This window comes from Erithacus rubecula, assembly GCF_903797595.1.
Source record: "Erithacus rubecula genome assembly, chromosome: 11".
NCBI lineage: Eukaryota > Metazoa > Chordata > Aves > Passeriformes > Muscicapidae > Erithacus > Erithacus rubecula.
In genome coordinates, this window is record NC_136663.1 from 17,008,060 (window position 1) to 17,023,823 (window position 15,764).

General features: G+C 42.6%; 1 protein-coding gene across 2 annotated transcripts in view; it reads left to right on the plus strand.

Moving 5' to 3' along the window:
- Window positions 1-15,764, plus strand: part of EPHA4 (EPH receptor A4) — a 475,816-nt gene that overhangs the window by 54,620 nt on the left and 405,432 nt on the right. For both annotated transcript variants that reach the window (XM_079315657.1, XM_079315656.1), the window contains exon 5: window positions 370-708. In XM_079315657.1, the coding sequence (XP_079171783.1) occupies window positions 370-708 (339 nt within the window). The remainder of the gene's footprint in view (window positions 1-369; window positions 709-15,764) is intronic.

The following is a 15,764-nucleotide window of genomic DNA, read 5'->3' on the forward strand; positions in this document are numbered from 1 at the left end:
ATTTGATGCTTTGCTTAGGAAATCATGGAAAAAGTGAGTGTAAGATATGCAAATTTAAAACTTTTCATAAAAAGCATAAACAGTGAGAGGGAAAAAGTCCCACTCCTGTTTAATTGCAATACTGAGCTTTCAGGCCTCATTTGGAGCTGGAAAATACTGTTAGTTCATCAGATGGCGAGATCAGAGTTTGACTTACTGGTTAATTTTTTTGCCTTCATTACGAACATAGAGAAGTAAAATTCTGCTTTGTCTCTGCTGTCCTTAACTTAAATGGGAGTTGCACAGGGTGAGGGACCCTTAACTCCGCTGATACTGAGCTTCATTTTATTTTTTTCCCTAAACTAAAAACATTGGATTTTGTTGTTTTAGGCCCTCCATCTGCACCGCAGCACCTGATTTCCAACGTCAACGAGACCTCAGTGAACCTGGAGTGGAGCCCCCCCCAGAACAAGGGTGGCCGTGAGGACATCTCCTACAACGTGGTGTGCAAGCGCTGCGGGGCGGGCGAGCCCGGCCGCTGCCGCTCCTGCGGCAGTGGGGTGCACTTCAGCCCCCAGCAGAACGGCCTCAGCACCACCAAGGTCTCCATCACCGACCTCCTGGCACACACCAACTACACCTTTGAGGTCTGGGCCGTCAATGGAGTGTCCAAGCACAACCCCAGCCAGGACCAGGCTGTGTCGGTCACTGTGACGACTAACCAAGCAGGTAGGAACTCAGCGGCAATGCCCTTCCCATCTCTGCTGGCTGTTTGTCAGGAAAGCTGTGGTTTCTGTTACTCTTAGCATGAGTGAATGCGAGGAGCCCTAAGATGTGTAACTGGGTCAAACCCTTATTTTCTGGTGCTTTATGTGGATAGTTTAAACACTTCAGAGGCAGGGAGAGAGAGGAGGGTTTGGGTGCTGTGTCTGGGAGCAGGCTGTGCTGCAGAACGCTGGGGACATTCTGCAGAAGCACAGCTGCACGGCTGCCCTGTCCCCCCAGCCCACCAGCAGCTCTGCTCCTTGCAGGGGACACCCTGCACAGGGACACAGGCATGTCCTTGGTGTCTGCAGAGGGCAGAACGTGCTCGGGGAGCACAGGGCTGTGCTTCTGCCCCCCTTGAAAAAGGGCTGTGTAAGATTCAACGAGCGGAACGAGTGGGCGCCTGCCCGCTCTCCTCTCCTGGAAAGTCAATTAGATTCTGTCCCCTAGTTAAATAAATACCTCCTTAACCTGCTGCTGACAATGCTTCGATTGATCAGAGCTGGCATTGCTGAAGAAATCCTATATGAGCTTTCAACTTCATGCTGACTGATTTTTGCGTTTCATTCATCTGGGAGAGTGAAATGCTATTTCTGTGTATACGAGATTATTTCAGATACCCTGGGCAGCTCTGCTTTTTTGGTACCCCATGCTTGACCTAGTAAGGGCAAAGGCTGCAGCAGCAGATTGCCACTTCGTTTTGATGCTGATTCGTTTGATCTTTAATTACATGAAAACATTTCTTAGTTTGCAGCCAGCTAGGGTTTAACGTACAGGGTTCCAGTTGAATTCTTAATTTAATGCACAAAATTATATACATTTGAATATGACACTCTTCTAAATGCAAATGAGATATCCAGACTGTCAGACTGGCTACAAGACCGTCAAACCTGTTATCTGATGGCTCAGAGTGCTGATTGCCTCCAGGTCCCACAGATGTTGCAGGCATTCAGCACCTCGGAGCATAGCTTACAGGGTTTTATTTATTACCAGCCTTATGGGCTAAGAGACAATATTAATATTGCATATTTTGATAGTACCATATCATATAAGTATTTTGAATTTTGTTTCCTAGTAGGTGTGTGTGAAGAATAGGTAGGTTTAGTCTAAATCTGCGAATTCTAGCTGTGGCCCAGGACATGTCAGTGTTACCACAGAGATACATTCAATTTTGCAGTGACAGTTACAAGAGAAATTGTCAAGTCCAGGCTGAAGTGCCTTTGAAAATCTGGTCCAGTGTTTTTTGTTCTTCGTATACAGTTGACAGCATCCCTTTTAAATTATGATTCAAAAATTCAAACTACCACTTTGCCTAGTGAAAAGAAGACTAATAGAGAGCAGGGGCTATTAGGGAGTCTGGGGAGAAAGCCGTGGGAGAGTGCTGTCATACGCTGTACGAGAAGAGAAGGTTGAGAACAGCAGCAGGGACAGTGTTTTTGTGCTATGAATGCCTAGCAAAGAGAGTATTTCTGACTGATTTTGGCATGTGTAAGGATTAGTGGATGCATATATGCATGAATAAGTGAGCAGGATCCATCTACCGTGTGAAAATTCTACCATCTTATGCTTTTATATGCAAACCAAAATCTGATTGAATATGCAAATAAGAATTGATTTTGTTTATTATCCATGAGTAGTATTCTTCCCATCAGGAAATTTGTGTTTTTGCCAACATTTCCAATTTCGAAACATGCCCAGTTTATCAAATGCGTCAGAGGGACGGAGAAAATTATACTGGTATAAATGAAAATTAACTCCAAGGTGCAGTGTTCTCTCATTCTTCATACAACTTTGTGGTTTCTACTGCATAGAAAATCTAAATAGAAATGTGTGGCCTAAACCTACAGATCCCAGCTGAGATAAATAGCCTTACATATGCAAATTGTCCCATTGATTTTGGTGAAACTGCTTGCTTGAGTAAAGGTTTGTAAAGTTAGACCCTTGGGTTTTACAAGTACTGATCTGTTTAATCATTGTAAATGTGTGTCTGGGGTGCATTAAAATCCTTGTGCCACTAATTTTCTTTCACTATATTTCATTATAAAGAAATCATGTCATGATGGAGCACTGCCACAGGCTTGGTTTTCATCTTGCACCTTTCTTACACTAATGTAAAGCTGCCTTGGTTTCTATAAGGCAATTCTAAATTCAGATTAGAGCCAAGCTCCACCCTTAATAGCAATTCTTCCCTGTTTTACTAATAAAAATGAAGCTACCAACACTGAAAATTTGTAAATTACTTTATTGGTTGTGTTCTCTCTGCTTGTGCTTCCCAACACTTAATAGGAAAAAAAAATGTTGTCAGTATGGGGAGGTTTTTTTTAGTTCTTTACATATAGCAGTGATTTTGGTTTGTCTTGTGGAGAATTTGCTGGAGCTCTTTGCAGGAGGTGCATCTCTGAGTTAAATTCAATAGAAATGATAAGTATTCAAGAGACCTGGGAATTCTTCCTCATAACAGCTTGACCTTCCAAATGTGCAACCATATAATCTGAAGAAAATTGGCAGAAATTTTCAAAGCAGGTTTTGATGTGAAATCAGGAACTTGGGGGTGTGTGTGTTTGCTTGCCTTGGTGCCAGCCCCTGTGCAAGGCTGCATTTGGAGACAGGCAGAAAGCAATGAGGAACCACTTGTGGTATATTCAGCACAAAGCTGATGGAATGCATTGCAATGACATGAAAGGTGCAGTTGAAAAGCACAGGTGGGTTTTTGTTTGCTTTTGTCGTTTTATTCCTGAGATAATGAAATGAGGCAGTTTACTTTCCACTCTTCCTTTAGAAAGTCTTTTCAGCTTCCAATACTATAGAAAAGTGTTTAAATGAAAATAAGATTTGCCATTCAAAGTAGGATCAAAAATCGTTTGAAAAATTATTTTTTTCTGTTTCTTTGGAAAAGGTATTGGTTTTTATAGTTTGCTTTTTTTCCAAAAAACAGCTAAATTTCAGACTTTGAAGCAAGCAAAATTTGCTATCTACTAGTTAAATACTTCAGTGTTGTGATATTTTAAGAATTTTGAATTAATTCAGCTCATTTTTCTGCATGTTTAGTATAATTTCTGGGGTCTTTTGGCATTGACTTATTTTGGTGTTTTTGTTTGTTTGTTTTGTTCTGTTGGTCTGTTTTTGGAGCTGGGAACTATTACTCCTTTCCCATATGAGATTAAAAAAATAGAAAAAGCAAGGATGGAACACTGAGCTGCTGAAGCTTGTAACCAGTGTCCCCAGCACAATGAATAATATAAGTGCTGATACTGGGGGTCTCACCACCAGCAGTGTTGGCTTTTGGGCTTTCAGTTTTCAATGAAACGAAACCAGCACTTTGTCCATCTTTAAAAAATTGTGAAATCATTTGTGGAAGAGATGCAGATCAACAATTCTCATGTGGTGCTGCTAGGAAAAGCTAATTTCAATGAGGAACTAAGACTGTTGACTGAGTAGATCAGAAATCTCCAGGCTTCTTGGTTGGTTTTTTTTTTTTTTTTTTTTTTTTTTTTTTTCTGCTAGAGATAATGCTGCGAAGCTGTTCAAAATTAAAAGTAAAGCTCTCAATAAAGAGATCTTGTTCACAGCATGCAGGAAGCTTGTGTGGGTTTTTTTTTTTTTTTTTTTTTTGAAGGGGCTCTGAACAGTTTATATTTTAATAAGGATTAAACAGCTGAGCTGTTTGGGTGTCCAGCCTGAGGGGCAGGTTCCCTGCTCAGTCCCTCTGTGTGCCCATCCAGGGGGCAGTGCCACAGGGACAGGGTTTTTGAGTGGATGCTAAAGGCATTTGTAAGGCAGGGGAGTGGTGTGGGGAGCAGAGCCTACACAGGCTTAAATGAGATTTAAAATCTCAACTTATTGTCCTGCTTGCTTGGCTCCCTTTGTTTTGTTTGCTTTTTATGAGGGATGGGTGTCCTGCTCGCTCCTTTGCTTGTTGGAGTTAAAGCAGTTGATATTTCTGAATAAACAAACTGCCTGGTGATTTGTTGCCTTGTTAGGTTACCTTGGGCTCTGTGTTTCCTTAAGTGGATCTAGCAGAGCTAGATGGATGCAGGATGAGCCAATTAGGATGAAAATACAGTATAAATAAATAAACTTACTTCTCCCGTTGCATGTTTTCAAGCTGCCTGTGCTCAGGATGAAGAAATGATCTTTTCTGGTAATATCCCAGGCTGTGTGTCCTGGCTGTTCTCCTGCTGTAGTCACTCCTCTGCTGTGTGATGCTCACTCCTGGCCTGTGCAGCTGTGTGCTGACAGAGGCAGGGCAGGGTGGCTGGTGGTGCTGCAGTCCTTCCCTCCTCCTGTGTGCTCCCCCTGGCACTCAGAGCCTGCAGGGCTTCTGCATCCCTTGCCAGGCATGAGCTCCATTGGTGCCACCAGGATTTCAGCACCCCTGAGGAGATCCATGTGCATTGAGTATTCTCCTGGGACAAGCTGTGTTTGTGGTGAACCCAAATACTGACTTTCAGTGCAGGGAAGGGAGATGCCAGCTCAGTTTTATTTAGCCTTTAGGTTTGTTTGTTGTTTATGTTCTTAATTCCTGTACTAAAAGGGAAAAAAACCCCCAAACCTGTAAGATTGCAATCCTTTGAGGATGTCAGGGCTAGAGGGTAAAGAAGTGAAAGTTATGACTCATAAGTTCCACTGGACTTTTTGGTAGGGGAATATATATTCCCATTTTGCATTTTGGTGGGTCTTCTTTGAAAGCTCACATTCCCTTTCAAATGCTGATTAACATTCCTCACGTGTTGTACAGAACAGCACAGAAAATGCATATAAGGTCTTACATTATGCCAGTGTGGTTTAGCCTGTGCTGAGCTACATTTGCAGTCAGTAAAAATTCATGGACATACATTGCCCTTGGTCAGTGTGCGCTCCTCGTGTCAAAAAAATAATAGTGGCTCAGGCAGATCAAAAGCAATGCATGGCAAGGCCAGGAAAGCTAAGGATTTTAGTATTTTCTTTTTAATGTACTATTTTCCTGGATATTTATAACTTACCTATAAAGAATTGCTCTGTAGTGAAACATCAAAAGACATTGTTAAGTAGATTTCAGTCACAGAGCTTTCTTTAGGTGTCTGCATGAACCTTCAAGTACTACAGGAAAATAAAATTAACAGTTACTCTGGAGGTTGATCGATCCACCTGATTCTTCAAGCTCCCTCATGTTCTTCGAGTATAATCCCGGTTAAAATATAAGTAATAGTAAATCTTTCTGTTTGCTGAGAGGGAACATAACATTTTTTGATTCATTTGTGGTGATATTTATGTGCATGTTAAGAATCTTATCGATAGGGAGGTGCTGAAGGAAGTTAATTTTGATTTTAAAAATTGCAAGGTCTGTAGTCATTCAGACTGATCAGCTCTTGCAAAAAAAAAAAAGTTCCTTTTTTAAAATGTAGTCCTGGTGAAGAGCTATTTATTGTTGTGCTGAAATATAATTTTTGAAGGGCTGTATAACCCCAAGGAAGACTTCATCTCCAAATAGCCGGGAAAGGAGCTCTGTGAATGTGAAGACAGAATTCATCATGCGCTGGTGTCACAGCTTCACAGACCCTATGAAATAGTGTGAGCTGGCAGGATCAGTCATTTTCTGTGCTGGAATCCCCCTTCCCTTCCTCCCTGTGCCTGGTGATGCTGTTGGGATGCTGGTGCACATCAGCTGCTCCCAGGGTGGGTGGGCTCTGCCCTGTTCCCCTGGGTGAGGTGGGGACTGCTGGGCTTTGGGGCTTTGTGGAGGTGCTGTGCCAGGCTGTTCTCAGGAGTCTTTGGGCTTTTGGAGGATGTTGAGGTGACATCCAGCTGGATGGCTCAGCCTGCAAGAAAGGTGCAGGAGGGTGAGAGAGTTCATGGCTCTCCAGACGCTGGGCACAGCTGGTCTGCCTGTAGCTTCCCTCACAGCCATCCAAGAGTCAATTTAGTTTTTTATTTTTATTCTAAGTACTTGCTACCAGCACAGTCCCACCCTTTCCAGTTACTTGTTCCCTACAGCCAAAGGATACAAATAGCCTGTTCCAGTAGTCCTTTTTCAGGCACACAAACCCGTGAGGAAACTCATGCACGTAGCTGGGTGTGTATAAACAGTCACAGCACCCTGGCCACCCAGTTCCCAACAAGCCTGATTTAAAATAATCTCCTGGCAAACATCTGGATGCGTGCCAGCTGTCCAGGGCATGGGAAGTGTGTGTGATACTACTGGCTGCATTCTTTTTTCTGTAAAATAACATAAATGTAAATAATGTAAATAATGTAAATAATATAAATAATGTTTTAACTTTCTGTAAAAGGGTAATGGGAAAGGGGAGTTGCAAAGGGATGTTCTACTTTGCTTTAAGGTGTTTGTACTAAGGATGATAAACCAGCAGTCTCCTTATTCCCCAAATGGAGCTGTGTCAAGCCTGAATTAGTAGGAAAGAAAATCAGAACTAGTAAGTAAGGACTTAGAACAAGGGTGATGCATGAGTGTGACACTCTGAGTGATTTCTTACAGTGTCTTGCAGAATTCCAGGGTAATTATAAGCCACATTCTCGTTGTGAATCTAAATTCAGAAAGAAAAGTGATCCTAGCACTAGAAATTTGGGAATTGTGTGGAACTGAACAGTGGGGAATACTTTTGAATGGACAGGTATCAGCACTGACCATGAGATTTTTCAGAGACTTGAAGATATTATGTGTTGAGTGCCTCAGGTTTCTTCTGCTGCATGTTTAACTATGTGTGTAAGTTTAAATGTCTGAGTAAGGAGCTTCTCCAAGCTGGCAGATGTAAGTGGGAGTTTCTTCCTAACAACTCTGTGTTCTTGCAGAGGCTTTAACTGATGGTCTGTAATAAATGTGTAGTTATAGGCATACGTGCTCCCATCTTAAAAACAAAACTGGGAAAACTATTGTTGAGAAGGATTAAATTATTATTTTAAGGTAGCTGCAGCATTCCACAAAGAAATAATAATTAAAATAACAACTGCCTGCTTTCTGGCAAAGCTGTCTGCACCACCCATTTCCATGAATTTGTATTCAAGGTGGGGGATACAAGTCTTGGTCGGAAGGAAAAAAAAAAGTGCTTTCTAAAGATCCTTAGTAAATAACCAGCTTCAGGGTTCAGTGAACAGCTTAGACAAGCTGCATGTTAGATAGAGCCAAGATGTAATTGCAGCATTTAGCTAAAGGTTTGGTCACATTTTTTAAAAGATCTCTTGGTTTGCTATGAAAAATGGAAGTTAGTTGCACATCCTCCTCAGGAAAGAGATACTTAATTTCAGCATTGGGTAGCGATGATCATATTTAAGTCATATAAATTTACTTCAAGGAGGCATAAAATTCTGGTCTCAGTGATGTTGGTACAGATGAATAGTTACCAAACTGACAGAGATGGAGATGCAGTAGCTTTTATTTGCCCTGGACTATTTAACTGTGTGCTCGCTTTCCCTGGTAGCACACTGACATTTTCCGGTTTTGGAGCTTGATGATAGGTGTGAACACTTTCCCTAAACAACTGGCACAGAAATATTTTCATGTGGAAGGAGAATTTGGCCAAGAATGTTTGTGGCCACTAAATTTTAAGATGGGCTTCTAAATTCTCTAGTTGTTTTTGCAGCTGACTAAATAAATTGGAAGGCAGCCAGAGAGACAGCAGAGTCCAGTCGGTAGTTCAGCAACAATAAAAGGCTTCGGAGAACTTTATCAAAGCTTCCATTAACCCCCTGCTGATGTCCTCAAACAGGATTTTTCTGAGGGAGTAGAAACACAAAAGCTAGGCTGCACAACTGCCCCTGTGTGTCCATTCACAGTTTTTAAACCCACACAGTTACTAATTAAAATGCCATGCAGAGTAGCACAAATAAACATCACTAGCCCCCGAAGCCCAAAAGTTTCTGCATTGGCTCATAGTTTGGAGGGCAGGATGCTGAACTGACCCCAAAGGGTGGGTGAAGCAGCCCATTCTGGTTCAGATAGTCGGTCCTTGTGAAATGTGTGTCAAGTCCATCCATATGCATGAAATCCCACTCCCAGGATGCCATCCCAAGGCAGCCCGTTATATTTTATTTATGTGTTGCATAGCATTGCGCTAAACCGTGAGGGCTAAATAGAGCTGTGGCATGCCTGCTGCCTCCCTATAATCATGTTTGCCAGATTCTGGTGGACATCAAAATGCTGAGCAGACGAGTGAATACTGCTTCTTTCATTGAGAAATGTCACTTCAGATTTAGCCCCACGTGTGAACTGGTGTGCAGGGAGCTCTTTATTGTCATGGCAGGGCTCCAGTGGGCTTCCCCTCCCAAACAAAGTGGGCAAAGGCGTAGCCTCCCTCTGCATCCACTTGAAGGATTTCATGGCGTCTCCTTAGATTAAGGTAATCTGCCTTCATTACTAAATTCAACAGCCAGAGCCCCAGAACTTTGTGTGCACTCTGAGAAAGGATTCGGGGTCTCTGGAAGTTGTGGTTTGGAAACTGGCAATAGCAAAAGTTGGCCACGGTTTTGTTATTTGCTTTTTTTAAATGCAGTCAAAAGAGATGTAGGAAGCTCAAGCATTTGTATTTTATTCCTGTGGTCATTTGTATTTCAAACCATCCCTTATGGAAAAATCCTACTGTTAATTTAAAAGGAAATGATAGCTTTTGTCTCAGCCTTCTGAACTGTTCCTGCAGAGTTTATTAGGATTTTTATCCCTGCTATCGAATTCTATCACCTAGTCTTTTAAAGACAATTGACTGATTCTGATTTTTTTATTAAATTCTTCTACTGCTCCATAAAATATCTTTGCTTTTGTCTGTATTAAAATCTATTGAAAGTATCAATGGATTATTACAGTCAGAAATACCCTTAAACTGTAATATGCTTTGGATATAAAAGTCTTCCAATTCCATAGATAACCAAAGGCTAAAAGGAAAGCACTGAAATTTTTAATTAGCTTTTTATTTTTTTTTTTGATTTTCCATGTTGCCGTTAAGCGGTCTTGTCAAGAGATAATAGAACAAGACAGTTTTGACTAAGCAAAAAATAGGAAAGTATAGTGGGCTGGAAGAGGTGTCTCGTATATGAATTGAGTTTTGTGTGCTGTCCCATTTATTTTAGCAAACAAATCAAGGCATGATCTGGAGACAGCCCGTACAAGGGCTCCCTGGGAAGATTGCGCTTGTCTCGGTAACAGACTGCGTTCTTTAAATCTGTCCTCTGAATCAGCCCCAATTTATCTTCCCAGCATAAAAGGGAATGCAGATGGAGTAGCCACAGCCTCCCTTATAGTTTATCAGGATATTGTGCATGCACATAAATAAGGCAGAAAGTGACTGGAATGTGAAAGTGGCTGAGTGTTAAATCCCGTGTTTTCCCGGCTCCCTGGGCGCTCGGGGATGGAGCAGCCAGGGCAGTCCTGGAGGAGCTGCAGGGTTTGTGGCTCTCTGGGGCACTCCAGACAGGGGGTGCAGACCCTGGGGTGCCTTTGCAAGAGCCTCTTGCTTTCACTGCTGCCCGTGCTGAAGGGTAAAACTGCATCTGGGGAAGGACAATGTGAAAAGGGTGGATTGGCTCAGAAGGAGACTTCTCAGCACTGCTTGCACAAGTGGCAGTTTGCTTTAACCAGAGAATATTTTTATTCATATTAGTTGCACTGACAAGCTGTAGGTTCGAAGGGCTTTGTAGCACAGGGCTTCCCTATCTTATTTTTGGTCTGGGTGATCCTGAATGGAAGGTACCAGCTTCACCTGGATTAAATGAGAAGATGATAAAGTATTTGGACCTTGATGACAAAAATGAACTTAACCCATAACAGTGAACCTTACAGGGAGGAGAGAAATAACATTGAAAAATTAATTGTGTGCTGTTGCAAGAAGAAATGATTGTTGAATTGCAGGTTTATGGTTTTAACTTTCAATCCATATCCTGTGCTGGTCTCAGTTCCACCCTGCAGCACCCTTAGGAGCCCTGGCCACAGTGGGGAGGAAAGGTTGCTGGAGAAATCATCCCAGGAGCTGGGGTGGGCTCCTCTCAGTGCCATCCTGTCTGCAGAAATATGGTATTGGAAACAAAGGTCCAAACTCAGAATACAGACCAGTCTGTTGGACTGCTGCACAAATTATTGTTTTCATGGGCTTTTATTTGCCCAGACTGTAGCTCAGTACCCTCCCAGGACAGAAATCTGGCTGGTCTTTGTACAGCTCAATATCCTCATAGCCTCACAAGGTTAAAATTTTTTTAAAAAATTATTTAATTATTTTTAGGATTGAAAATTTTCAGACTTCGTAATGGCTCTTGCATTGCACAGGAAACCAATTATTCTTTGCAATGTTTTACACTGAGGCAGTCACCTTTAGTATTTAATTGCTGATTACACTTGGGGTTTTTCCAATTGACACAATTTTAAAACAAATAATGCACTGGTTTTCAGTATCCAGCATAAAACCAAAATAATGAAACCCCTTTATAAGTTTAATTATGTGCCACCTATGATGTAATTGGCTACTGACATCATGAACTAAGATTTTAATTTTAAGGTTTATGTTTTCAGGAAGTTTAGGACTCTTCCCCAGTTTGTACCTCATTTTTTTTTTTTTTTTTTTAATGAATGGCAAACATAGGTAATTTTGCTTTTTGCAGCAACACTGTGTGCAGAGTTTTTTCTCTCTCATTGGGTCTATTAATGATTTTTAATTTCCTGAACAAATCTGCCTGTTGTGGGTGAAGGAAAGGGGGTTTAATTCAGTTCCAGCGAAAGGGCCTGGTGGGAGAGCTCCAAGTGTGTGTTAAGTGTGCTGCAGTCTGATTCTCTGTGTACTTTCCAAAAGCACAGAGTGTCTTTGTTTCCTGGAGAAGAGATACTTAGATGGGGGAATATGACAGAGTGTCCTGTAGCATCCTGGAAGAATGAGGATCTGCAGGTGCTGTCAGAGCAGTGTCCTTCACAAAGTGCTACTAACCTGAGCCCAGAAAACCCAAACTTGATTCAGTCTCAAGCATTGCTCAACAGCACAGAGATAGAGACTGTATCGTGTCAAATCCACCTAACCTTTGTACAGAAGGTACTTCACCAGGGTTCCAGCTGAAAGCTCTGGGTATCAACTATAATTGAAATTTATAGCTTGTTCAGCTGAAATGCAAATATGTAAATGCAAACCTTCTGCACCAGCCTATCCTGTGTGATGGAACTCAAACTAAATATGGCTGAAGTTGCTTACCTTTGGTGGCTTTGAAACAAGCTATGTTCTCAAGTGTTAAGATGAGAATTGTGATTTCTACTGTTGAGTGAGTCCTGGGTTTGGATCCTGTTGGGTGCTGCAGGCTCTGGAGGGAATGGTTGAGACCTGGCCTGCAGTTGCTGTGGGGGCCGTGGGTCACAGTGGAAGTAAAATGTTTACAATTTTATTACTTTTTCTTCCCTCAAGAGTCTTGCCATTTCTGACTTTGCCATTTGGGTTTCTCAGATCAATCACCCAAAATCTAAATCTCTGCTATTACTGAAGCTCTTCAGAAGCCAGGATGAGGCAATGTGGCCAAATCTATTTATTATAACAGCAAATGCTGCAGTATCAGAATGAGTCATGCCATTTATTTATTTTTTTTTTATTTTGTTTAGAAGATACTTCAGTATTTCCATCTAAGTGGCAAATAGGGCAGAGGCTTCTGTTTGTCTGGATTTTAAAAAGGCTTTTAAGCAGCACTTTTACAAAATCTAATATTCTTAATGCTGAAGATAAGTGACAAAGGATGTTATTTAGCTCATGTATATACATCATCTAGACATCCATGTTTCAAGTAAATAAAAAGTAACTGTGTGAGAGCCAAGGAGGGCAGCATTAGGAGATGTGTTGCCTTGGGTGCCAAATCACACATTTGCCCCATAATGGATTAAGCTTTATGCCATAACTGTTGGGGTAACACATGCTCAGGTCACTTGGTGGTAAGTATAAGAAGGGACCAGGGGGCAGAAAATAGGCTTTCTGTTAATAGATACAGACATGGGGCATCAGGTGAGAGCTTTCCTATGCCCTGTGAGACAAAGGGTTGCCCCTTTGGGCTATTACAATATTTTATGTTGTTTTATGGATTACTGAAACACTCTTGTAGAGGTTTGAAAGCTGCACACACCAAATGGTTTGCAGGGCACAGATACAGTATGTCATTTCATTGGTTGTGTACAATTTAAGAACAGCTTTTCCCTTCCTGTGTGTTGACTCATGACTGTGTGCAAATGTCTTAACTGTGGGCAGGAGGATGGCAGGATGAAGGAGGAGTAGCTGAATGGTTGCTTGATTTGAGGAAATGCTTAGAGAATGGGGTCTCATTTGAGGGTAAGTGTTGTTTCTTTAAAGGTAGCTTTGATTTCCTGGTGGAAGGGATGGGGGGAGTGGAGTTCCTTTAGAAAAGGCAGCTCAGCAGATCCCCCTCCTATGCAGCAGTGCAGGGGTGAAAGATTCTTTCTGGGGAGGAATTAACTCTGATGGTTCCTTCTGGCTCCCTGGGAGGAACAGCAGGGTGTGGGGGTAAGGCAGAGTTGCCCTGAGGGAAAGATGCTAAGTGGGGCATTTTGCTCCAGACTACTTATTTTGAACTGTTGGGGAATGCTCCATTTCCAACATTATTGTCTGCTTTAATAACTAGGGGTTATGGTCTCTTAATTCCTCCTTTCAGCTCCCCAGAGCCACTGTCCTCAGGGGTGCTGTACATTGTGTCACAGCACCAGGAGTTTCTGGTGGTCTGTGCTTACTTGGACCAGCATCTGGGAAATAAGAGGATGATTACAGCACATCCTTCCCACAAGGTCCCAAAATTCAGTCCCACCTCTAAGTGAGACAGCTCTGGACCACAGCAGTCTCTCTTTACATGGATTGCCTGGCCTATTTTTTCTGCTTCTCTCAAGCCAATATAATGCAGTGGAGCATCACTGTTGGCTTCTTTAGGCTACAAAATTTATGGTTGTTTATACTGGGTCAGATTCCAAGCTCAACTAGAGGGAAGAGTAACTGCAACGTGACCTGCTTTGTGACCAGCGGCTCCAAACCTGCTCGGGTCAGACAGCTGCTGACTAATTCCCCATCTTAACAAATTACTTATAGCTCTGGAGTTTCTGGAGCAGCTCACAGCTCAAAGTATGTTCACCCTTCCATGTTAATCATTCTAGCATTTAGAAATGTTTTGATGCTGGGGTTTTTTAAGTGGTTGTGATGTTCAGATAGATTTTATAAATTGCCTTCCAACTGAAAGGCTTGTTTTCCTGTTTGTTTTAAACTGGCATTCATACATACAGGAAATACACAGTATTCTGCCATGTTTCTGTTGGCAACTATTAAGTTACCCTTGTCAGAACATGCCAACAGGATTTCTTAGCAAACTAGCAGAAAGAAAACAAGCAGTTTTCAGACGAAACAGACCCCATGCTTGAGTTGCAATACAAATCTCTTGCTAAATGCTATGTAGATTCTATAATCTTTTGGTTTAAGGCAATCTTTGGGATTGTAGGTTGCAGATCCAGATCTTTGGACTAATTCCAGGCCCACATTGCATAAGCTGATATCATTATTTGGCCTTCAAAATTGGAGGAGCCGGTACCTGAAAATAATGTATTGCTGTCAAGAGCTGGCCCTCTGATCAGCAGAACAAGCCATCTCCTGGGCTTGCAAAATCTTCCTCATCCCCCCTTCATTTCTGCTGTAAACCACAGGCAACTGTGGTCACATCTCAGTTCCGATAATAGTTTTGATCCAAATGAGAGCAGTTCTGGTATGTTGAATTAGTCTGTGCTAAAAGTGACACAGAACTGGATGTGCAGCCCAGAAAAGACACAGGCTCTTTGTGGATCCTCAGCAGCCACTGCAAGTCGCCAAGAAATGAAGCTGCACTTAGGTGGTAGAAGTACAGCACTCTAATAATCCTCAGCTACTACTATTTGTTGCTGCTGAGAGCCTGGTTTTTCCTTCAAGCTTTGATTTGATGCAAGTCAGAGCCAGCTTTTGTGGTTTGGCAAGATTTGCAGCACAGGTTCTTTTGGGAGAGGCAAGAAATGAAAACTTTAAAACAGAGGAAATGTTTAAAACATAATAATACCGTGTTAACAGTCTTTAAAATCTCATTTTCTAGCTCCTTTCTTTATGAACACATCATTACAAATAAGTGGTGTGAGTTGGTCCCTAGGTTTGAGAGCCTGTCACTTGTTTTTCTCTGAGGTCTGTGACTGGGTTGCAGAGCCTGGAAAGTAAGGGAAGATCCCCTGTGCCTGTTATTTTGGGCTGAAGGCATTCTGTGAGAATATCCTGTGGCCAAGCTGGTGCTTTCCCTCAGCAGAGTAATTTCTAGCAACAAGGAGGGGAAGTTCAGTTCAGCAGCATTAGGGCTGGTTAAAGGGGCTGGGAGAGAGAGGCCAAGCTCAGCTGTGACCCTGCTGCTCTGCCTGGCCAGGATTTCCACGTGTGGGTGGATGACCTGGGGCACTTCACTGGGCAGGCACAGGAGGTTTAAAGTCTCTGCTCCAAACCCTGGGGTGCTGGCCTGAGTGCTGGTGTGCCTCTCCAGGCTGGGAGGTGCTCCTGGCAGCCTCATTCCCGGGGGAAGGACCGGCAGACGGTGGGAAGGCACAGCGCTCGGGAATGCCTTGGGAAGCTTCCATGGCTCGCTCGAGCAAGATCTTCTAGATCCTTGTCCAAGTCCTAACCTGGTCCAGTCATCACTAGTACAAATGTTTTCTTCACTTTTACAGAGGGAATAATGAAAAAAGCCCCAAATATGCATGTGGTTAGTTTTTAAAGTGCTTGGCAGCCCGCAGACCCTGGCAGGTCGCTCGGAGAAGGCGTAGCTGTGGTGCTGACAGTGAGGAATGGGAATGCCAGACTCCAGCTTGGCTCCTCAGACTGCACAGACATCAAATCTGGGGCTGCACATCACCTCACACATCTGCAGGAGCCTTTCCTGTGCTTAGCCTGATGGGCATACATGGCTTGTACATATGCTTTGCATATGTTTGGAACTTGGTCATGCTAAAATGTTTTCTGATCCTGATGAGGCCATATCTGGAGTGCTGTGTCCAGTTCTGGGCTCCTCAGTACAAAAAA